At 55.9% G+C, this 22,624-nt stretch overlaps 1 protein-coding gene across 1 annotated transcript in view; it reads left to right on the forward strand.

Annotated features, from left to right (window-relative positions):
* The window catches only part of MAPK4 (mitogen-activated protein kinase 4), a 57,380-nt gene that overhangs the window by 21,577 nt on the left and 13,179 nt on the right, over positions 1-22,624 (forward strand). Inside the window, exons 2-3 of the mRNA XM_058824093.1 lie at positions 8,608-9,326; positions 20,881-21,025. Coding sequence (XP_058680076.1) covers positions 8,781-9,326; positions 20,881-21,025 — 691 coding nt within the window. The 5' untranslated portion in view covers positions 8,608-8,780. The remainder of the gene's footprint in view (positions 1-8,607; positions 9,327-20,880; positions 21,026-22,624) is intronic.

The raw sequence follows: 22,624 nt of genomic DNA on the forward strand, positions 1-22,624 counted from the left end.
CCCCAAAGGGCACCCAGAGCCCTGTGAAGGCACCCAGAGGCCCCCAAGGGCACCCAGAGCCCCCAAAGGGCACCCAGAGGCCCCCAAGGGTACCCAGAGCACCCCCAAGGGTACCCAGAGCCCTGTGAAGGCACCCAGAGCCCCCCAAGGGCACCCAGGCCCCCCCCAAAGGGCACCCAGAGCCCCCCAAGAGCACCCAGAGACCCCCAAAGGCACTCAGAGCCCTGTGAGGGCACCCAGAGCCCACCCAAAGGCATTCAGAGCCCCCCTATGGGCATCCAGAGCCCCCCAAGCCCTGTGGGGGCTCCCCAAGCCCTCGGAGGATGGAGGCAGCACAAATCCCAGCACAAATCCCAGCAGCACCATCAGGGATAACGCTGCCCTGGCGCACAGGAGAGAAACAGGAAGCATGGAAGAACGAAGGAAAAGTTCTAAATTCTTCCCCCATCTCTGTATTTTATGGAAATAATCATAAAATCTCTGCCTCTGAGGCAGCTGCTGGAGCTGCCCCAGTGAAAAAGTGAGTGAGGGGTGAATTGAACGTGTGAAATGCACTCTGTGCTCATTGGGGGGAACAGCTCCACATCTCTGCATTATTCTCAAATGCAGAGTGGTTTGGTGTTTAAATTGGGTGGTTTAACTCTCGCCCATCCCCTCCTGGTCCCTGCCGTGTCCCCTCGTGCCTCGTGGCTGCAGGGCAGGTGCTGGCACCACGGGGCTCAGTTCCCTCAGCTGTGGTTCGGTGATGGCCATCACAGATATTTATATAATAATTTATTTATTTATTTATTAATCAGGGGATCCACGGCCTGCACCGTTGGTGTGAGCCTCCTGGGGGCACCCAGAACCTCCCTCTCTTCCAGCTGGGACTGACAGCAGCTGGGACAGGGGCTGCGAGTGAAGCTAGCACTCCCTCAGAGCCCTGGAGCTGGGGTGCCTGCGTTCTGCTGTCCCTGCGTGGCACACAGAGCAGGCTGGGTTTGTCTGAGCAGGGTGGGTTGGTGTCAGCAGGGTGGGTTTGTTCCCTGGTGTCCCTGTGTTTGGTCTCTGCTGTCCCTCTGTGCCACACAGCGCAGACTGTTGGTGAGCAGGCTGGGTGTGAGCAGGTCGAATTTGATCCCTGGTGTCCCTTTGCTCTGCTGTCCCTGTGGAGTGCACAGAGCAGGCTGGGTTTGAGTGAACAGGGTTTGATCCCTGGTGTCCCCTTGTTCTGCTGTCCCTCTGAGGAGCACACAGAGCAGGCTGGGTGCCTCCCTGTGTCAGGGTGGGTTTGTTCCCTGGAGCTGGTGTCCCTGTGGGGCACGGAGCAGCCTGGGTGTGAGTGAACAGGGTGGGTTTGATCCCTGGTGTCCCTGTGTTGGGTCTCTCTTTGCTGTCCCTGTGGGGCACACAGAGTAGGCTGGGTGTTAGCAGGCTGGGTTTTATCCCTGGTGTCCCGGTGTTCTGCTGTCCCTCTGGGGCACACAGAGCAGGCTGGGTTGGTGTGAGCAGGGTGGGTTTGTTCCCTGGAGCTGGTATTCCTGTGTTCTGCTGTCCCTGTGGGGCACGGAGCAGCCTGGGTGTGAGTGAACAGGGTGGGTTTGATTCCTGGAGCTGGTGTCCCTGTGTTGGGTCTCTCTTTGCTGTCCCTGTGGGGCACACAGGGCAGGCTGGGTTGGTGTGAGCAGGGTGAGTTTGTTCCCTGGTGTCCCTGTGTTCTGCTCTCTCTGTGGCACACAGAGCAGCCTGGGTTTGTGTCAGCAGGATGGGTGTGCGAGGAGGATGGGTTTGATCCCTGGTGTCCCTTTGTTCTGCTGTCCCTCTGTGGGACACACAGAGCAGGCTGGGTTGGTGTCAGCAGGTCAGGTTTGATGCCTGGAGCTGGTGTCCCTGTGTTCTGCTGTCCCTCTGGAGCACAGAGGGCAGGTTGGGTTGGGGTTTGATCCCTGGAGCTGGTGTCCCTGTGTTGGGTCTCTCTTCACTGTCCCTGTGGAGCACAGAGAGCAGGCTCAGTGTGTGAGCAGGCTGGGTGTGAGCAGGTCGAATTTGATCCCTGCTGTCCCTGTATTCTCCTGTCCCTCTGTGGGGCACACAGAGCAGCCTGGGTTTGTGTCACCAGGCTGGGTTTGCTCCCTGCACACCCCTCTGGTGCTCCCATACCCTGTCAGTGCTGTCTCCCTGCCCGCTGTGCTGCAGGAGCTGCTGGCCCTGCTCTGCTGCAGCCCCCCGGAGGCTCCCGCTGGATTTGGCTCCCTGGGTGGATACCAGAGCCTGGGCTGAGCAGCCTGACAGCTCCTGGGCTCTGCTCTACAGCCCCACTGGAGCTGAGCCCCTTCCCTGGGCTCTGCAGCCCCACAGCAGCTCAACACCTTCCCTGTGCCACACCGGGCACGGCTGGGAGCGGCAGCAGTGCTCATTAGGAAATTAACGCTTGTTCATTAGAGCAGCCAGGGCCAGCAGAGCAGAGATGGGGCTGCCGGTGGCGTTTCCCTGGGGCTGCTGAGGACAGGCAGGAGCCAGGTATGCTCGGGAGAATGGGGAAGGCAGGGAAGCCACCTCTGGCCTTCCCCGGGCGGCTGCTCAGCCTGGTCTGAGGGGTTTGCTGCTGTCTCGGGGGGGGGAGGAGGCAGAGGTAAGAACTGATGCAGGCAGAGGTCACTGAGTCCCAGGATTGGGTAGGAAGGGACTTTAGGGTCATCTTATCCCACCCCCTGCCATGGGCAGGGACACCTCCCACTGTCCCAGGCTGCTCCCAGCCCCATCCAGCCTGGCCTGGGGCACTGCCAGGGATCCAGGGGCAGCCACAGCTGCTCTGGGCACCCTGGGCCAGGGCCTGCCCACCCTCCCAGCCAGCAATTCCTAATTCCCAATGTGCCAAAATCTGTGCCTGCCCTCTGGCAGTGGGAGCCATTGCCTGGGTGCTGTCCCTGCCTGCCTTGTCCCCAGGGGCTGTGCAGCTCTCCTGGAGCCCCTGCAGGCCCTGGCAGGGGCTCTGAGGTGTTCCTGGAGCTTCTCTGGTGCAGCTGAACAGCCCCAGCTGGGCCAGGCTGGCTCCAGAGCAGAGGGGCTCCAGCCCTGGCAGCAGCTCCGTGGCCTCCTCTGCACTGGCTGCAGCAGCTCCAGCTCCTTGTGCTGCTGGAGCCAGGGCTGGGGCAGCTCTGCAGGTGGGCTCTCACCTGAGCCCAGGGGCACAGGGGCAGGATCCCCTCCCTTTTCCTGCCTCTCTCCCATCCCATGGGATCTTGTGTGGGATCCTGGCTCAGCTCGGGGATGAGGCACAGCCCGGAGCACCACAAAGGCCCTCGCTCTTCTTGTGAGGAAAAACAGGGCTCTTTCCTCTCTTTTCTCCCCCTCATATGTTGCGTTTTCCCTTCCAACGCTTCGAGAGCTGTACTAATTATTAATAATTAGGCTGACGAGGCAGAACTTGGTTTCTTTCCGCTGCGTCTGCAGCGAGCCAAGGAGCTCGGCGTGGGAGCTCGCCCTGGGTCCTGCCCAGCCCCACCTGGGCTCAGCAGCCTGGGGGTTTTCTGCTGGCAGAACCACAGCGGGGTTGGCTGGGAAGGGTCCCCAGGACCACCCAGCCCCACTTCCCATGAGACTGAGGGGCAGAGAGCTGAGCAGAGGGTTTGGTGGGAAGGGTCCCTGGGATCATCCAGTCCCACCACCATGAGCCTGGAGTAGCAGAAAGCTGAGCAGGCAGCTGGGTTTTGGGGCTGGGGCTGGGTTTTGGGGTTGGGACTGAGTTTTGGGGCTTGGGCTGGGTTATGGGGCTGGGTGCTGGGGCTGAGTTTTGGGGCTCAGGCTGAGTTTTGGGACTGGGGCTGAGTTTTGATGCTGGGGCTGGGGTGTGGGCTGGATGTTGGTACCACCGTGAGGTGCCGAGATGGCTCTCACCATGGCACCATATTAAAGCACACCAATCCCAGCCCTATTTCACATAGTTCCCCTTGCCATCAGCAGATTTTGGTTACTTTCATTGGTTTTGGTTACTTTTATTTGTTTTTTTTTCTCATAGAGCTCTCTCCCAGAGAGCTCTGCAGAGACCCAGGTCTGCAGTGCAGGAGAAAAGCCCCAGTGCTGCTGCAGCCCCCGATTGCTCAGCAGCTCCTAGGCTGCCCTTGAGCCTTGCTGTGGTCCTCAGAGCCCCCAGCATCTCCAGTGGCTTCAGCAGCACCTGCTCCTTTTCCATGGCCTCACAGCTGGGGACCCACACTGGGGCACCTTCCTGCTCCTTCCTTGCAGAGCCCCAGGATTTATCTGCGTCCCTGTTCCCTTCCTCCCCTTGCTCCTCACCTGGTTCTGCCCCCTGGTTTGCCCCTCTGGTGCCTGCCCCGCTCCCTGACAGCGCCAGCAGCTCTCCCTGCTCGGTCCTTGCGTGCCAAAGCCAGCATTGGATAATTGCTGGGTTGCACAGAGGCTGTAATTATTTCTGTTTCCCGACTGGAGGAGCAGGCAGCGCTTGCCAAGCGGCTCGGTAGCTGCTGGCAGATGCTCTCGGAGGGTATCCCTGCCCTGCCCACATCCTCCCTCTGCTGTGCCTTCGCTTCAGCTGCGAGCTGGCTCCCTCCCCTCATCCCCTCAGCGCTGCTGCCCTGCAGCGCCGCCGTTCTCATCCACCCTCAGCAAAGGGTGACTGCTCAGCCTTCAGTCTTTTCCCTGCTATTTCTTTATTCAGTCTTTTCCTGGTGACTTCTGCCAGGGAGCAGGAGGGTCCCAGCAGTGCTGCCTGGGGAGCACAGGGCACAGGACCAGGCTGTGAACCCTCTGCCAGGTCAATGGAGCAGCTCTGGTGATCAGGGGCTCTATCAGAGACATCGTTCTGGCACGAAGATCACAACGCGAGCAGATCCACAGTTGTTTTATTTTATTTAATTTTAATTATTATTTTGTACTATTATTTAATTTTAATTATTATTTTATTTTTATTTATTTTGTTTTAATTTTTTATTTTACTATTTCATTTTCATTCTTATCTTATTTTAATTTATTTTGTTTTAATTTACATTATTTCCTTTATTTTAATTTAATTTAACTATTATTTTATAATATTATTTCTTTTTAATGATTGTTTTTTTATTTTTATTTCTATTTTGGTTTTGATTTTGTTTTAATTTTTACTTTATTGTATTTTACTTTATTTTATTTTGATTTATTATTTCATTTTAATTATCTTATTTTAATTTGTTTTGTTTTAATTATTACTTTATTTATTTTATTTTATTTTTATTTTATTTTATTTTATTTTGTTTTATTTTATTTTATAATTTAATTGTAATTATGTTATTTTAAGTTTTGTTTATTTTTTATTTTTTATTTTAATTTACTTTATAAATTTTTTAATTTATTTCATTTAAATTATTATTTTATGCTATATTTTCATTTTAATTGTTCTTTTATTATTTTATTTTATTTTATTTTATTTTATTTTATTTTATTTTATTTTATTTTATTTTATTTTATTTTATTTTATTTTATTTTATTTTATTTTATTTTATTTTATTTTATTTTATTTTATTTTATTTTATATTTTAGTGTTCCTCCTCTGTGCAGTGCTGGGCCCAGCGGGTAACCTGGGGCCTCCCTGTGCAAGGTCATGGCCCCTGTGCAGCCAGGTGGTCCCACAGGTCCCCCTGGCCTGGAAGGACCCTCAGAGGGTGGCACAAGGGTGAAAATGGGGTGCATCAAGGGGTCAGGGGTGTTGGGGGCAGGATGGGGGCCAGGCTTGGGCAGGAGAGGTGTCCTTGCTCCTCTAGACTCACCAACAGCCTCAGCGAGACTGAGTGCACTGAGAACCCTGTGCTGATATCTGGGAGGATCAGCCCAGCTGTTCCCTCTTGCTTCAGACCTTTTGTTCCATTCTGCTCCCAAATGAGGTGAAAACCACAGTGGGAAACTGAAGTGCTTTGAGGTCCCTGAGCTGTCATTCCCCAGCTGGAGCAGCTGTGAGAAATGGTCCCTTGGCCATGGTCTCCTCTGCACGGCCACCTGCTGCCAGACAAGGACGCTGTCAGGGAGATGCCCAGCACTGGGCTCCTCTGGCTGGGGCACACCCTGGGCCCAGCAGTGTTTTGCCCACAGAGACGAGGCTCTGCGCCTCCGAGCTGCCAGCAGCTCCTTCCTGAGCCCCTGAAGCTCCTGAGAGACTCCTCTGGGGCTGCTCAGGGAGCTGTGGGCACAGCCCAAGGGCAGAGAGCTCTGGGATGTGGGAGCTGGGAGCTGAGCTCCAGAGAGCTCCAGGATCTGGGCCTGGGCTCCAGGGAGCTCTGGGATCTGGGCCTGGGCTCCAGAGAGCTCTGGGATCTGAGCTCCAGAGATCTGGGATCTGGGATCTGGTATCTGAGCTCCAGAGAGCTCTGGGAGCTGGGCCTGGGCTCCAGAGAGCTCTGGGATCTGGGATCTGGGCTCCAGAGAGCTCTGGGAGCTGGGCCTGGGCTCCAGAGAGCTCTGGGATCTGGGATCTGGGCTCCAGAGAGCTCTGGGAGCTGGGCCTGGGCTCCAGGGAGCTCTGGGAGCTGGGCCTGGGCTCCAGAGAGATCTGGGATCTGGGATCTGGGCTCCAGGGAGCTCTGGGAGCTGGGCCTGGGCTCCAGGGAGCTCTGGGAGCTGGGCCTGGGCTCCAGGGAGCTCTGGGAGCTGGGCCTGGGCTCCAGAGAGATCTGGGATCTGGGCCTGGGCTCCAGAGAGCTCTGGGAGCTGGGCCTGGGCTCCAGAGAGATCTGGGATCTGGGCCTGGGCTCCAGAGAGCTCTGGGATCTGGGCTCCAGGGAGCTCTGGGAGCTGGGCTCCAGGGAGCTCTGCGATCTGGGATCTGGGCTCCAGAGATGGCTCAGCCTGCTGCCACCACTCACCCAGCTGCTCTTGGGTCCACATGCACCAGTTACAGGTTCTTAATGCCTTAGTGGGGGAGAATACAAACTTTATATCCTTCATATGTAAATATGTATATTTACCTGCTCAGCTGTAATTTCAGGGAGCCCAGGATGGCATCCTGGGGCTGCTGCCAGCATTTGCTGTGCGACTCGAATTCAGGGGGTGCCACATCCTCACGGACACTTCTGAAGGCTTTTTGCAAAAATCTTTTTTGCCTGAGCAGCTCTGGTTGTTATGCCCTGGAAAGGGTATAACTCTGGTTGCTATACCCTGGAAAGCTCCGTGGCTCTCTCAGCTGCCTGTCAGGGAGGGTTTGCACCCTCGTTTCTCTAGTGGTTTTGCTGTGTGCTTTACCTGGGCAGTCACTGATGCAACATGCTATACAGCCACTGCAAATTGCTCCGTAATGTTTTCAAGAAAATCTTTTAAAAGAAAATAATGGGGCAAAGGGGGAAAGGTACAGCTCTCTATGTCCTACAAATGGAAAAGGGAAAATTAAGCAGCTGAAAAATGCTGGTGGTGCTGCGTGCCTTGTGAGGGGATAACTGATGATCCTCTGAAAGGTCACGGTTTCGCTCATGATCAGCCTTCAGTAAGCTGTTACGTGGGCAAGGCACGGGCAGCACCGGCATCAAATAGATCCTTTTCTCTCCTCTCCTCTCCTCTCCTCTCCTCTCCTCTCCTCTCCTCTCCTCTCCTCTCCTCTCCTCTCCTCTCCTCTCCTCTCCTCTCCTCTCCTCTCCTCTCCTCTGGCAGGTGTGGGGCAGGGCAGGGCCATGGGGTGGTCAGGCTCTGCCCCACAGCCTGTCCTGGTGCTGGGACAGCAGGGGACACAGGGCAGTGCCACCAGCCCTGCCCTTCAGCATTGTCTCAGGATGCCGTGGAAAGGAAGTGAGGCAGGGGCTGAAAAATGTAGCAGTGATAATTTTTTAATCTCAAGAGAAAAAGCCCTTCTGCTTTGATAGACATCTCTGGGCTGTGCTTTTCTATGCTGCTTGGAAAGGCATTGATTTCTCAGCCCGTTTAAAACGTTTTATTTCTCCGTCTGTACATCCTCAGGTTTATTTCCACCCTGTGTTGTGCTGAAGTGCCAGACTCAGAGCGAGCCCTCTTAGAAAGTCTGTTGATTTCTCACCCAGTTTAAAACATTTTATGTCACCCGTGCACCAGGGTCAAGGCAGGAACAGGCGAGAGGCAGGATGTTGGCTAACTAACAGAAATATCTTTCTCGAAGACTGTCCTTGAGAGGAACAGAAAAATAAAGTAGAAAAACACCACCTGCAAATTGTTTATAGTCAACAGGTTATCACATCTTTCTCACAAGCTGCTGTGAGAAACACTTGCCGTTTCTCTCTCTCTGTCCCATGGAATCCACAATTTTATTTCTCCATCTGTGTGTGTCCTCAGGTTTATTTCCACTCTGTGTTGTGTTGAAGCACCAGGCCAGGTTTATTTCCACCCTGTGTTGTGCTGAAGCGCTGGGCTCAGAGGGAGCCCCCTTGGAAAGTCTGTTGATTTCTGACCCCCTTGGAAAGTCCATTGACTTCTCACCCCATTTAAAACATTTCATTCCTCCGTCTGTTTGTGCCCTGAGGTTTATTTCCTCCTTGTGTCATTTTGAAGCTCAGAGAAAGCCCTCTTGGGAAGTCCATTGATTTCTCACCCCCTTGGAAAGTCCATTGTTTTCTCAGCCCGTTTAAAACATTTCATTCTCTCTCTCTCTCTCTCTCTCTCTCTCTCTCTCTGTGTCCTCAGGTTTATTTCCACCCTGTGTCGTGCTGAAGCACCGGGCTCAGAGCGAGCCCCTCCCCAGTCTCCAGCGGGTAACCATGAGGCGCCTGGTCTCCCATAGCCGCGTTTCCAACCCGGAGCCCCTGGGGCATTCCCGGCTTTTCCAGTGACAGGGGCAGAGGAGCGGGAGGAGCGCGATGGCCGAGAAGTGCGACTGCCTGGCCAGCATGTACGGCTACGACCTGGGCTGCCGCTTCGTCAACTTCCGCCCGCTGGGCTTCGGGGCCAACGGGCTCGTGCTGTCGGCGCTGGACAGCCGCAGCTGCCGCAAGGTGGCCGTCAAGAAGCTGACGCTGGGCGACGCGCGCAGCGTGAAGCACGCCTTCCGTGAGATCAAGATCATCCGCCGCCTCGAGCACGACAACATCGTCAAGGTCTACGAGGTGCTGGGCCCCAAGGGCGCCCGCCTGCGCGGCGACTTCTTCAAGTTCAACGTGGTGTACATCGTGCAGGAGTACATGGAGACGGACCTGGCGCGGCTGCTGGAGCAGGGCAAGCTGGCCGAGGAGCACGCCAAGCTCTTCATGTACCAGCTGCTGCGCGGGCTCAAGTACATCCACTCGGCCAACGTGCTGCACCGCGACCTCAAGCCGGCCAACATCTTCATCAGCACCGAGGACCTGGTGCTGAAGATCGGCGACTTCGGCCTGGCCAGGATCGTGGATCAGCACTACTCGCACAAGGTGGGCAGCGCAGGGCTGGCCAGTGCAGGGGGCAGCACCTGTGCCGTGACATGGCTGGGCTGTGCTGGATCCTCCACGGGAACTGGTCCTGGAGCCTCCTTGGGCAGCTGTGAGGCCTGCTGGGTGATCACTGCTGCTGGCCACTCTGCCCTGAGCCATGACACATGTCCAGGGAGTCACAGTTTGGGTGGGAAGGGACTTTTAAAACTCATTCAGTCCAACCCCCAGCAATGAGCAGGGACACCTTCCACTGGAAGGGGTTGCTCAGAGACCTGTCCAGCCTGGCATTCTGTGTTTTCTGAACACAGACCATGTGCTGAGCTCTGCCAGAGTGCCCAGGGCTCTGCGAAGAGGGCACAGGAAGGGTTTGGGTGCCCTCAGCTGCCTTGCATTGCATTATACTGTGTGTATCAAACACAAGCTCAGGTACTTTGCTCTGTCTCAGCAGTGGACTGTGGGGAGGCGTGTGTTTGCTTGCTTTACCCAAGTGACTAAGCTCTGTGTTTCTTGCTCTGCTGCTGCTGAAAAGCACAAGCTGGTGGGAGCACATGGAGAGGGGACCTGGCACGTCCACCCCCACTCTGCTGGGCTCTGTCCTCGCTTCAGTGCCAACCAGCTTCTCAAAAACCCAATTTCCTTTGAATTACATTCGTTTAACATAGAAGGAGAGCAGTGGGTCTTTGAGGCTCAGCCAAACCCTTTATCTGAGGTCTGGATCCAAATGACACGCGGAGTTCTCTGCTGTTTGGCACTCAGTGTATCAGGGAGGAACAATAACATGAGCGGCCGGGGCAGTGCTGACAGTGTGCAAGGGAGGGAGGGAGGGATAAGGGGTGAGAAGGCTCTGTGACACACAGCCCTGGTGCCAGTGGATCCTGAACAGAGCTGCAGATGTGAAGGGCAGGTTGCCCTCCAGGCTGGAGCTCCTGAGCAGTGCAGGAACGTGGAGGAGCCTCCATCAGCCTGGGAGAACACAAAACCACGGTGTGGTCTGCAGCTGGATTCTGGTTAAAGCCACTGTGTGGTGTGGTGAGATGAGACAGAATCTGTTTTCTAGGGCTGGATGTGTCTGTGGGCCCCATGGATCTGTTGTTGTACAGCAGATTTAACAGGTTTAAATGCACTTTGCAGTTCCCAGTGGGCTCCTGCCCGTCGCTCTGGGATGGGAGGTGTGGAAGGGGAGGCAGCAGAGAATGGCAAAAAGACAATCCCGTGATCCTGAGCTGATTTATTCTGGATATCAGTCTGGGCTGTGGGGAGAAACAGCCTGGGGAGAAGGAATGAGGCTGCAGGAAGCAAGCACAGAGTCCCTCTCATTCTGCCTGCCCTTTCTGTGCTCCCTTCCTCACTCATTATTTATGGCCCAGCTCAGGAAGAGGCTCCTGGCTCTTCAAACGTGTGATTTGTTTGTTTAAAGTCAGGTAACTCCCAGAGAAAACTCCTGCAAAGGAGGCAGGCTACATGAACACAGGAAGTCTCTGATTTAAGGAACATCGTGCTGTCAAGGACTGTGGGATCAGGGTAGGAGTCATCTGTTTGTGTCTGCTGCAGAATTATTGTTATTTCTAAGCAATTCCCTGTTGCCTCAATAGCAGACAGTGCAGTGGAAGGAGCTGTCAGGGACTGCAGCTCCGTGTTGGTGTTTAACTCTGCCAGATGCCACTGCATCTCCAGTTCCTCACGGGTGGGAGGCTGGAGCCTCAGTGCAAAGAAGCCCATCTGAGTGTGCAGAGCAAGCTGGATGCTGCTCAGGGAGCAGCAATAATGTCAGCTCTTGGGGATCCCTGCAGTGGCAGGGCTGGGTGTGCCAGGGCCCACAGAGGCCGGGCTGCAGCAGGATGGGGTGTGGGTCAGCCCTGCCTTTGATGTCCAGCACTTCAGAAATGGCTCAGAGAAATCAATTCCTTCACTGCTTCTCTTTCAAGCTCCTCTCTCCTACGAGGTTTCCTCAGATTGATGAGCTCCGTGCTCTGGCAGGAGGCAGCAGCAGGAGGCAGAGCAGTGGAGCATCCCGAGTCTGAGGCTCTGGGGCCTCCACCCCGGGGCCCCCCGATGCCCCAGGATTTTATCTTTTATATTTTTCAAATCCTATACTGCTTTAGTGCATTGCTCTAAACTCCATACAGTGTTAGGTGCTGGCTTCACATTTTGGGCAGGCAGAACAATCCCTCTGCCCTGAGATCCAAGGATGCCCTACAGGCTCAGGGCCTGAAAAGTACAAACAAAAGTAAACTGGGGGAGGGGAGCAAACTGGGGGTGTGTGACTTCATTACCTGAAGCTGTAATTGTGGGATTAACCCCTGATATGTAAATAGACAACACTTATAATTGTGTGAAAAACCATGATGTCACCCTCATCCACCTTGGGTGAGGCCTCTGGGAGGCTTTGGCTGCCCAAGGTGTAGCCATGAGGGCCTTTAATAAACCCCCACTTTATTCTCTCAGTCTTGCCTAGCCTCTGTTCCAGGCAGGCACCCCAAGGCATCGGCCTGAGCAAAGCAGGGACCCTCACAGCCCTGCCTGAGGGCAATCTGCACCCTCTGGGCAGTTAACCACCCCAAAGACCCAGCAGATCCAAACCTCTCTCTAAACCAGCTCTGTCCTCATGGTTTCCTGAGAGCCTTTCCTGAGAGCTCCTTGTTGTCTTGAGCACATGGATTTTTTTCCTCTTAGCATGTTTTGTGTGTCTGGAATACGCTTACACTAATGGCAGGGCTCTGCTAACACAAACAATTGCAGGTTGTGGTCTTATTTGTCGCAAAGGTCACATCTCTTCTGACCTGACGTTTCTCAAACCCCAAACTGCCCTGCTGAGTGTTAAAATGGCAAATATGAACCACGCTGGATTGTGAGCAGAATTTTAAACACAGCCTGGAATACACATACCACCTGACAAAGAGCCCTTGCCTGGCAGGATGTCTTGTTTATGTGACTTTGCTCAGCCAAACATTGAGTTGGGATAACGTGGTGGGAAAGGGAGAGCTCCCCAGCCCTGGGGATGCTGGATTGGGATAATGTGGTGGGGAGAGCTCCCCAACCCCAGGGATGCTGAGTTGGGATAATGTGGTGGAAGGGAAGAGCTCCCCAGTCCTGGAGGATGCTGAGCTGGGATAACATGGTGGGAAGGGGAGAGCTCCCCAGCGCTGGGGGATGCTGAATTGGGAATACATGGTTGGGAGAGCTCCCCAGCCCTGGGAAATGCTGAATTGGGATAACGTGGTGGAAGGGGAGAGCTCCCCAGCGCTGGGGGATGCTGAGCTGGGATAACATGGTTGGGAGAGCTCCCCAGCCCTGGGGATGCTGAGCTGGGAATAGATGATTGGGAGAGCTCCCCAGCGCTGGGGATGCTGAGCTGGGAATAGATGATTGGGAGAGCTCCCCAGCGCTGGGGATGCTGAGCTGGGAATAGATGATTGGGAGAGCTCCCCAGCCCTGGGGATGATGAGCTGGGAATAGATGATTGGGAGAGCTCCCCAGCCCTGGGGATGCTGAGCTGGGAATAGATGATTGGGAGAGCTCCCCAGCCCTGGGGATGATGAGCTGGGAATAGATGATTGGGAGAGCTCCCCAGCCCTGGGGATGCTGAGCTGGAATAACGTGGTGGAAGGGGAGAGCTCCCCAGCCCTGGGGGATGCCCTGAGGCACACTGAGGGGCTGCCCTCCCCAGATGTGAAGCAGAGCAGCTTTGGCTCTGTCTCTCCCACCATTTGTCTGTTTTTGCTGCTTGTACCTTTCTTCGTGTAAAGAGCAGTATGGGGACAGTAGCATCTCTGTGTCTGAAACTCCGTCTGTCCCAGCCTGTGCATCTGCAGAGGCTCCTGGGACTGCTGCCCATCTCCCATCCATCCATCCATCCATCCATCCATCCATCCATCCATCCATCCACCCATCATTCATCCATCCATCCATCCATCCATCCATCATCCATCCATCCATCCATCCATCCATCCCTCTATCTATCCATCCATCATCCATCCATCAATCCATCCATCCATCATCCATCCATCCATCCATCCATCCATCCATCCATCCATCCATCATCCATCCATCCATCCATCCATCCATCCATCATCCATCCATCCATCCATCCATCCATCCATCCATCCCCACCATTCCTGCCTGGATAATCTCCCTGGGCTCTCCAGGATAGCTCAGATCCCTCTGTTCCTGGTCTGGCAGGGCAGAGCTGTACAGGGAGATGCTCTTGCTCTGCTCTCCTCTCCTGAGCTCCCTCGGTTCGTGGCATAGCAGGGACACAGCAGAGTCACACATTAAATATTGGCACGAACACCTAGTGGAGGTCAGGAGTGTAAAATAATCAATGTTTTGTAGGGCAGGCTCATCCCCAGCAGTGCATCCCGCATGGGGAGTTGGATCCCCAGCACTGGGTTGGTCCTGTTTGGGACGGACAGAACATTCCTGCTGACAGGGACACAGAGACTTGTCATCCCTGGGTGACACGGCCATGGACCAAAACAATCCTCACCCTCCCTGTGTTGTGCAAGAGAGATTGTCCCTTCTGAGTGCCCAAAAGCACCTGGGGACGTCAGCACGGTGCTCCCAAAGGACCTGCTCTCCCTCTGCCTGTCGGCAGCATTCATTACACCATTAACTAGCAGAAACTCCACCCCATGGAGGCGTGTCAGCCCTTTTGGGGGAGTTACTGTGGGAAATACTTCACAGACCATCCTCAAAGCTTTGAAGTCCTCCTTTAGTTCCGTACTTGCCATTCAGCACAAGCATAATAGCTTCCAGTCCCTCCAGTGGAAAGACAGAATTCCCAATTCGGGTGGTGGGGAGGAGTTCAGAGGAGCTGAGGCTGTGGGGCTGTGTGCACCTGTGGCCAGGAGCACCCTCCGTGTCCAGCCTGTGCAGCCACCCTCCTGACCTCCCTGCTGTGACCCCAGCTCGTTTGTCCTGCCCTTGCCTGTGATGAGCCCCATGATCCTGGATGAACGCCTTCTGCCCTCCCAAAACCAGAGCTGTCACCTTGCTGTGGCACGAACCACAGCCCATGTGCTGTTCTCCTGTGGAGCACCATTCCCACAAACCCAGCATCTCCCACAGCCCCTCCTAGAGCTGCCCGACCTGCATTTTATAAAATGAGGTTAAAAACCCTGCTGTGAGCAGGCAGACGCTTGCTGCTGCTCCTGGATTATTCCAAAAGCTTGGGCTTGTTGCTATCTTGAGCCCCCCATCTGCGCCAGGAGCTGATCCGGCTCCCACGGGTGCAGCAGCAGAAATCCCCACTGTGTTTGTGGCTGGAGGCACAGGCTGTGCTTGGATCTTGATGGATCTCCAGCTTGAGAGCACCTGGTCTGCACCTCTGCAGATTTCTGGCTGCAGGAAGGCGGATTCTGGTGTGGAACGCACCTGTAGAATCCCTGGGCTGTGGCGTGGGGGCTGCTCGGTTTGCAGCAGGTGAATCCTGAACTCCCACGGTTCCTGGATTCCTTCAGCTCTGGGTGGAGTCCCGGGGCTGGATGGAGGTGGTTGTGGAGCCCTGGGGTTGGATGGAGGTGGTTGTGGAGCACCAGGGGTGGATGGAGGTGGTTGTGGAGCCCCAGGGCTGGATGGAGGTGGTTGTGGAGCCCCAGGGGTGGATGGAGGTGGCTGTGGAGCCCCGGCGGTGGATGGAGGTGGTTGTGGAGCCCCAGGGGTGGATGGAGGTGGTTGTGGAGCCCCAGGGGTGGATGGAGGTGGCTGTGGAGGAGCAGGGGTGGATGGAGGTGGCTGTGGAGCCCCGGGGCTGGATGGAGGTGGTTGTGGAGCCCCGGCGGTGGATGGAGGTGGTTGTGGAGCCCCGGGGCTGGATGGAGGTGGTTGTGGAGCCCCGGGGTTGGATGGAGGTGGTTGTGGAGCCCTGGGGTTGGATGGAGGCGGTTGTGGAGCACCAGGGGTGGATGGAGGTGGTTGTGGAGCCCCAGGGCTGGATGGAGGTGGTTGTGGAGCCCCAGGGGTGGATGGAGGTGGCTGTGGAGCCCCAGCGGTGGATGGAGGTGGTTGTGGAGCCCCAGGGGTGGATGGAGGTGGTTGTGGAGCCCCGGGGTTGGATGGAGGTGGCTGTGGATCACCGGGGTTGGATGAAGGTGGCTGTGGAGCCCCAGGTTGGATGGAGGTTGTTGTGCATCACCAGCAGTTCTGTGCCTCCTATGTGCTGCCCTGCTGTGCCCTGGAGGGCAGGTTCAGTGTGCTGTCCCCAGGGCCACACTGGGTGCAGCCGCACCTGCCCAGAATTGTTTCTCCTTCTGGTGTTTAAAATATGTGTTGTGTAAAGAATTTGAGAAAACATCCATTTCCCTTTGCTTTCCAGTTCCCTTGCTGCGCTGTTAGAGACCACTTGATGCTTATCCTACCTGTAGTGAATTCATCACCTTTATCGATTGCCTGAGCTGTTGCCACACACGCAGGGGGACGAGGAGAAGCGGGAAAAAGATACTTGAAAATCGCAAGGAAAAAACCAAAATATAGCATGGAAGGGCTTAGGCTTGAAACTCCTTCCATTTATCAATTAACTCCATTATCTTTTTTCTTAAAGAGATTCTTCAGTGCTGAATCCACAGAATATTGTCACAAAGATGTATGTTCCATCTTAATTAGAACTAATTAATATGCTTCGGCTCTCGGTCTTTCTGTCAGGTTGAATCTGCATAAACACTGAAATCCTTGTGCTGGAGCCTCAGCACAGCCTGGGCTCCCCAGCCTGGCCCCTCAGGCCGCGGCTGAGTCCCTGCTCAGGTCCCATGGCAGTGACTTCATGGTCCTGGATCCCAGAGCTGCCGTGCCATTTCTCCATCCATCCATCCATCCATCCATCCATCCATCCATCCGTCCATCATCCATCCATCCATCCATCCCTTCATCCATCCATCCATCCATCCATCCATCATCCATCCATCCATCCATCCATCCATCCATCCATCATCCATCCATCCATCCATCCATCCATCATCCATCCATCCATCCATCCATCCATCATCCATCCATCCATCCATCCCTTCATCCATCCATCCCTCCATCCATCCATCATCCATCCATCCATCCATCCATCCATCCATCATCCATCCATCCATCCATCCGTCCATCATCCATCCATCCATCCATCCCTTCATCCATCCATCCCTCCATCCATCCATCATCCATCCATCCATCCATCATCCATCCATCCATCCATCCATCATCCATCCATCCATCCATCATCCATCCATCCATCCATCCATCCATCCCTCCATCTATACATCCATCCATCCATCATCCATCCATCCATCCATCCGTCCATCATCCATCCATCCATCCATCCATCCCTTCATCCATCCATCCCTCCATCCATCCATCATCCATCCATCCCTCCATCTATACATACATACATCCATCCATCATCCATCCATCATCCATCCATCCATCCATCCATCCATCCATCCATCCATCCATCATTCAGAGATGATAGCGCCTCTTAGTCCACGGCATGGCAGTGCCTTCCTCCAGGCAGCCGGACAGGAGCTTGGTATTCTCTGAAATACCGAGGGATCTAGCCCAGGTTTAGCCAGGGGAACGTGCTGGGGCTGTATCAGCTGCTCGAGGCTGTGCTGCCCACGTCAGGACCTCAAGCCAGGTCAGAAAAGTCTCGATTCCCAAACCTCCAATTGCTCCTCCCTGTGTTCCCCACCCCGAGGAAGGGGAGGGATAACGCAGAGCCTGGTGTGGAATGCCCCAGGGGGCAGTGCTGGGGTCCATCAGGTGGAGACCTCCATGGTGGGGTCCGTGAGGTGCATACCTCCATGGTGGGGTCCATCAGGTGGGGAACTCAGTGGTGGGGGCATCAGTGGTGGGGTGCACATGGTGAGGACCTCCATTGTGGGGTCCACAAGGTGAGGACCTCAGTGGTGGAGTCTGTGAGGTGGGGACCTCAATGCTGGGGGTCGACAAGGAGGGGACCTCATTGGTGGGGTCCATGAGGTGGGGGCTTCATTGATGGGGTGCATGAGATGGGGACCTCCATGGTGGGATCCATGAGGTGGAAACCTCAGTGCTGGGGCTTTTAGCTCCAAGGACCATGAGTGGGGGACGCAGAGCAGCTGCAGGTTCCTCCTCTCTGTGGGTCCTTCCTGGGCGTGCTGGGGCCATCCAAGGTTTCCCAGCAGATGGATCAGGGATATGGCAGTCACACCTGGGGTGAGGGCAGCAGGAGCGGGGAGCACGGTGAGGATGAACCACCACCACCAGGAGCCTCACATGGCAGCAGGAAGGTCACAGATGTGTCCATCTGGCGAGCTTTGCAGGGAATTTTCTCCAAGATGTGAGGGGAGGAAAATGTTTGGGTTGTTGTGACTTTGAGATATTTGCAGGGTATTGCTCATGCGTCCTGCATGGTGCAGACACCCCCGAGAACTCGGATCCTCCTTGCTGTCAGGGAGGAGAAACTCATGAGCAGTGTCACATCCACCAGGAGGGTGGCACTCCTTCCCCAGGAGAGGGAGGAGATGGCTCCAGATAAGAACTGCCCTGGATCGCTACCCTCAGAGCTCATTTTCCTGGGATTCTCCAGTAAACACCATGGTCTCCATTGCTGGGAATAATTGCAGTAGCTGAGAAGTGTTGGTTTGATGGGATAATGCCTGCGGGCTTTTGTGCTGGTTCTGATTGAGCAGCATTAGCAGAAATGCAACAGCATTAAAGGAAACTTCTCAGCTAATCAGTCTCCGTTACAACTTACCGTGAGGAGGCCAAAATTAAAACGTTCTTTTAAGAGCAAGCCCTTCATGATTAAAAGCTTGGTGACTCGCACATTTGGGAGCTGGCACAAACCCTGCGCTGGGGGAAGAGGAGGAGTGTGATCAGTGATCAGCCTCGTGGTGTTTGTGGTGTGCACTGCTCTCATGTTTGGGGGAGAGATGCATCCTACAGCATCCCAGGAGATGCTGCACAGCACAACTCCAGCTACAGTGCAGCTGAAAATGATCTCTGGAACTGAATCAGCAGGGATGGAGCTCTCAAATACGCTTTTATGTGAACTGTGTTCACACTGTCATTGCATTTTTACGTTCTCCAAATGCTTTGTGGCATTTAAATGCAATTCGGCTTTATAATTTAATTTTATTTTGCTGCTCCTGCTGCATTTCCATCTAACTCCTTCTGTTAATGCGTTATATTTAATATAGAAAGGTCTGCTTATGAATATTCCAACGTTATTCCGGTGCAATAACCATCCATGCCCAGCCTGTGTGGCAGTGAGGGGTCCCTGGAGGGTGCCAGGGTCATTCCCAGGCTGCTGGGACACAGCAGGGCCGTGAGCACCTGGCTCTGGTGACAAATCTGCTGGTGGGCCCTGCTTCAGGGAGGTGATGGCCTTTGTCCCACAGATGATGCTGAGAACTTCTGTGGAACCAGGTAAAGCATCCCAAATGACATCCTCAGTGTGACAGAGTGGGGCTGGGGTGAGGAGCTGCCCTTCATCATCCTCAGTGCGAGCACAGTGGGATGGGGTGAGGAGCTGCCACTCTTCATCCTCAGTGTGAGCACAGTGGGATGGGGTGAGGAGCTGCCACTCTTCATCCTCAGTGTGAGCACAGTGGGATGGGGTGAGGAGCTGCCCCTCATCATCCTCGGTGGCACTGGAGTGAGGAGCTGTCCCTCATCATCCTCAGTGTGAGCACAGTGGGATGGGCTGAGGAGCTGCCACTCTTCATCCTCACTGCCAGCACAGTGGGATGGGGTGAGGAGCTGCCCTTCATCATCCTCAGTGCAAGCACAGTGGGATGGGGTGAGGAGCTGCCACTCTTCATCCTCAGTGTGAGCACAGTGGGATGGGGTGAGGAGCTGTCCCTCATCATCCTCAGTGTGAGCACAGTGGGATGGGGTGAGGAGCTGTCCCTCATCATCCTCAGTGTGAGCACAGTGGGATGGGGTGAGGAGCTGCCCCTCATCATCCTCACTGCCAGCACAGTGGGAAGGGCTGAGGAGCTGCCCCTCATCATCCTCACTGCCAGCACAGTGGGAAGGGCTGAGGAGCTGCCACTCTTCATCCTCACTGCCAGCACAGTGGGATGGGGTGAGGAGCTGCCCTTCATCATCCTCAGTGCAAGCACAGTGGGATGGGGTGAGGAGCTGCCACTCTTCATCCTCAGTGTGAGCACAGTGGGATGGGGTGAGGAGCTGTCCCTCATCATCCTCAGTGTGAGCACAGTGGGATGGGGTGAGGAGCTGCCCCTCTTCATCCTCACTGCCAGCACAGTGGGAAGGGGTGAGGAGCTGCCCCTCTTCATCCTCAGTGTGAGCGCAGTGGGAAGGGCTGAGGAGCTGCCCCTCATCATCCTCACTGGGATGGGGCGAGGAGCTGCCCTGGCCATGCCAGCCCCCAGCAGCCTGTGACAAGGGACACAGGTGATTTGTTGGCCAAGGCTCAGGCAGGCTCAGGCAGGAAGAGCAGGGTTTCCCATCCCTGCCTCAGCTAGGTGTTCCCAGAAGGGCATTCCCACGTTTCCCATGGGATCCTGTTTTAGGAGCCTTGGCTGAGAGCCCTTGGCAGCTCTGCTCCGCAAGCACACAGCCGCTGGTGCGGGACGCTTTCCTTCCACGCCGTGCCAGCAATCCTCCCTGGCCCTTGTGTTCTCCTGGGCAAGGTCTCTCGTGAAGGGGGACTGGGATTTGCGGGATACATCCAAGCCCTCCAGCGGTGACCCGGAGTGACTCGGGCAGGTGTGATCCGCAGGTCTGTGCTGCCAGGGCCATCTGTCCTTGGCAGGCGGTGCTGCAGTACCATGGTGACAAACAGTGACAAACAGCGAGTGCCCTCCCTGGCAGAGCCCTGGGGTGCCTCTGTCCCCCCTGGTGTGACCCAGATCCCTGTTTGCCGAGGGGCAGGCAGCTCCAGCCAGCCACAGCAGCAGGAGGGCATGGGGACAGGATTGCCTGAGGTGGGGCTGCAGCGGGAAGGGACCAGGACAGGCAGAGGAGCTCTGCTGCCTGTTCCTGTCCTGAGCCCTGTTCTTGCTCACACTGGAGGAGCTCTGCTGCCCATTCCCTGTCCTGAGCCCTTTTTGCTCAGGCTGGAGGAGCTCTGCTGCCTGTTCCTGTCCTGAGCCCTCTCTCTGCTGCCTGTTCCTGTCCTGAGCCCTCTCTCTGCTGCCTGTTCCCGTCCTGAGCCCTGTCCCTGTTCACACTGGAGGAGCTCTGTTCCTGTCCTGATCCCTGTCCTGCTCCCTGTCCCTGCCCAGGCTGGAGGAGCTCTGTTCCTGTCCTGATCCCTGTCCTGCTCCCTGTCCCTGCCCAGGCTGGAGGAGCTCTGTTCCCTGTCCTGATCCCTGTCCTGATCCCTGTCCCTGCTCACACTGGAGGAGCTCTGTTCCTGTCCTGATCCCTGTCCTGATCCCTGTCCCTGCCCAGGCTGAAGGAGCTCTGTTCCTGTCCTGATCCCTGTCCTGATCCCTGTCCCTGCTCACACTGGAGGAGCTCTGTTCCTGTCCTGATCCCTGTCCTGCTCCCTGTCCCTGCCCAGGCTGGAGGAGCTCTGTTCCTGTCCTGATCCCTGTCCTGATCCCCGTCCCTGCCGTTCCAGGGGTACCTCTCCGAAGGCCTGGTGACCAAGTGGTACCGCTCCCCGCGCCTCCTGCTGTCTCCCAACAACTACACCAAAGCCATCGACATGTGGGCAGCCGGCTGCATCCTGGCCGAGATGCTGACCGGGAGGATGCTCTTCGCTGGTAGGTTTCTGTCTCACATTGATTCCCTGTTCTCCTTCCCCTTTCCTTGCTACCCATTCCCAGGCATTCTAGCCCGGCCGAGGGAATTCCCCTGTGCGAGGAGGGGAGATGCTGGTGCCCTGTCCCAGGAGGTTTGTGCTCCATGCCGTGGATTTGGATCGTGATTGCTGTCTCCAAGCTGTTTCTTTCCTTTGAGGGAGGACATGAATGCCACCACCCATTTTTAGGATTTACCTGTAAGCACGAATTGCCACTGTAAAAGTGATGTGCAAGAAGAGAAGACAACACAGGCACAGCAAGGAGTTACCAGTACAGCATTCGAAGCTGAGCTCTGATGCTATTGAGAAGAAAATATGTATTTAATAGAGTCCCAAAATGCTGTGTTGGGAGGTAAGCTGTGCTGATTCCCAAGCTGGGGCACAGCTGCCCTGTGCCTGCTGCAGGAGCTACTGCCCTGGCAGCACAGCCCAGCACAGCACAGCCCAGCACAGCACAGCACAGCCCAGCACAGCCCAGCACAGCCCAGCACAGCACAGCCCAGCCCAGCACAGCACAGCCCAGCACAGCCCAGCACAGCACAGCCCAGCCCAGCACAGCACAGCACAGCACAGCACAGCACAGCCCAGCACAGCCCAGCCCAGCACAGCCCAGCACAGCACAGCACAGCACAGCACAGCCCAGCACAGCACAGCACAGCACAGCACAGCCCAGCACAGCACAGCACAGCACAGCACAGCACAGCACAGCCCAGCACAGCACAGCACAGCACAGCCCAGCACAGCACAGCCCAGCACAGCACAGCACAGCCCAGCACAGCACAGCACAGCACAGCACAGCACAGCACAGCCCAGCACAGCACAGCACAGCACAGCCCAGCACAGCACAGCACAGCACAGCACAGCCCAGCACAGCCCAGCACAGCCCAGCACAGCACAGCCCAGCACAGCACAGCACAGCACAGCCCAGCCCAGCCCAGCCCAGCACAGCCCAGCACAGCACAGCACAGCACAGCACAGCACAGCCCAGCCCAGCCCAGCACAGCACAGCACAGCACAGCACAGCACAGCACAGCACAGCCCAGCACAGCCCAGCCCAGCACAGCACAGCACAGCCCAGCCCAGCCCAGCCCAGCACAGCCCAGCACAGCCCAGCACAGCACAGCACAGCCCAGCCCAGCCCAGCACAGCACAGCACAGCCCAGCACAGCACAGCACAGCACAGCCCAGCACAGCCCAGCCCAGCACAGCACAGCACAGCCCAGCCCAGCACAGCACAGCACAGCACAGCCCAGCACAGCACAGCACAGCACAGCACAGCCCAGCACAGCCCAGCACAGCACAGCACAGCACAGCCCAGCACAGCACAGCACAGCCCAGCACAGCACAGCACAGCACGGCACAGCCCAGCACAGCCCAGCACAGCACAGCCCAGCCCAGCACAGCACAGCCCAGCACAGCCCAGCCCAGCACAGCACAGCACAGCCCAGCACAGCACAGCACAGCACGGCACAGCCCAGCACAGCACAGCACAGCACAGCCCAGCACAGCCCAGCACAGCACAGCCCAGCACAGCCCAGCACAGCCCAGCCCAGCACAGCCC

Source organism: Ammospiza caudacuta, chromosome Z (assembly GCF_027887145.1).
Source record: "Ammospiza caudacuta isolate bAmmCau1 chromosome Z, bAmmCau1.pri, whole genome shotgun sequence".
Classification (NCBI taxonomy): domain Eukaryota; kingdom Metazoa; phylum Chordata; class Aves; order Passeriformes; family Passerellidae; genus Ammospiza; species Ammospiza caudacuta.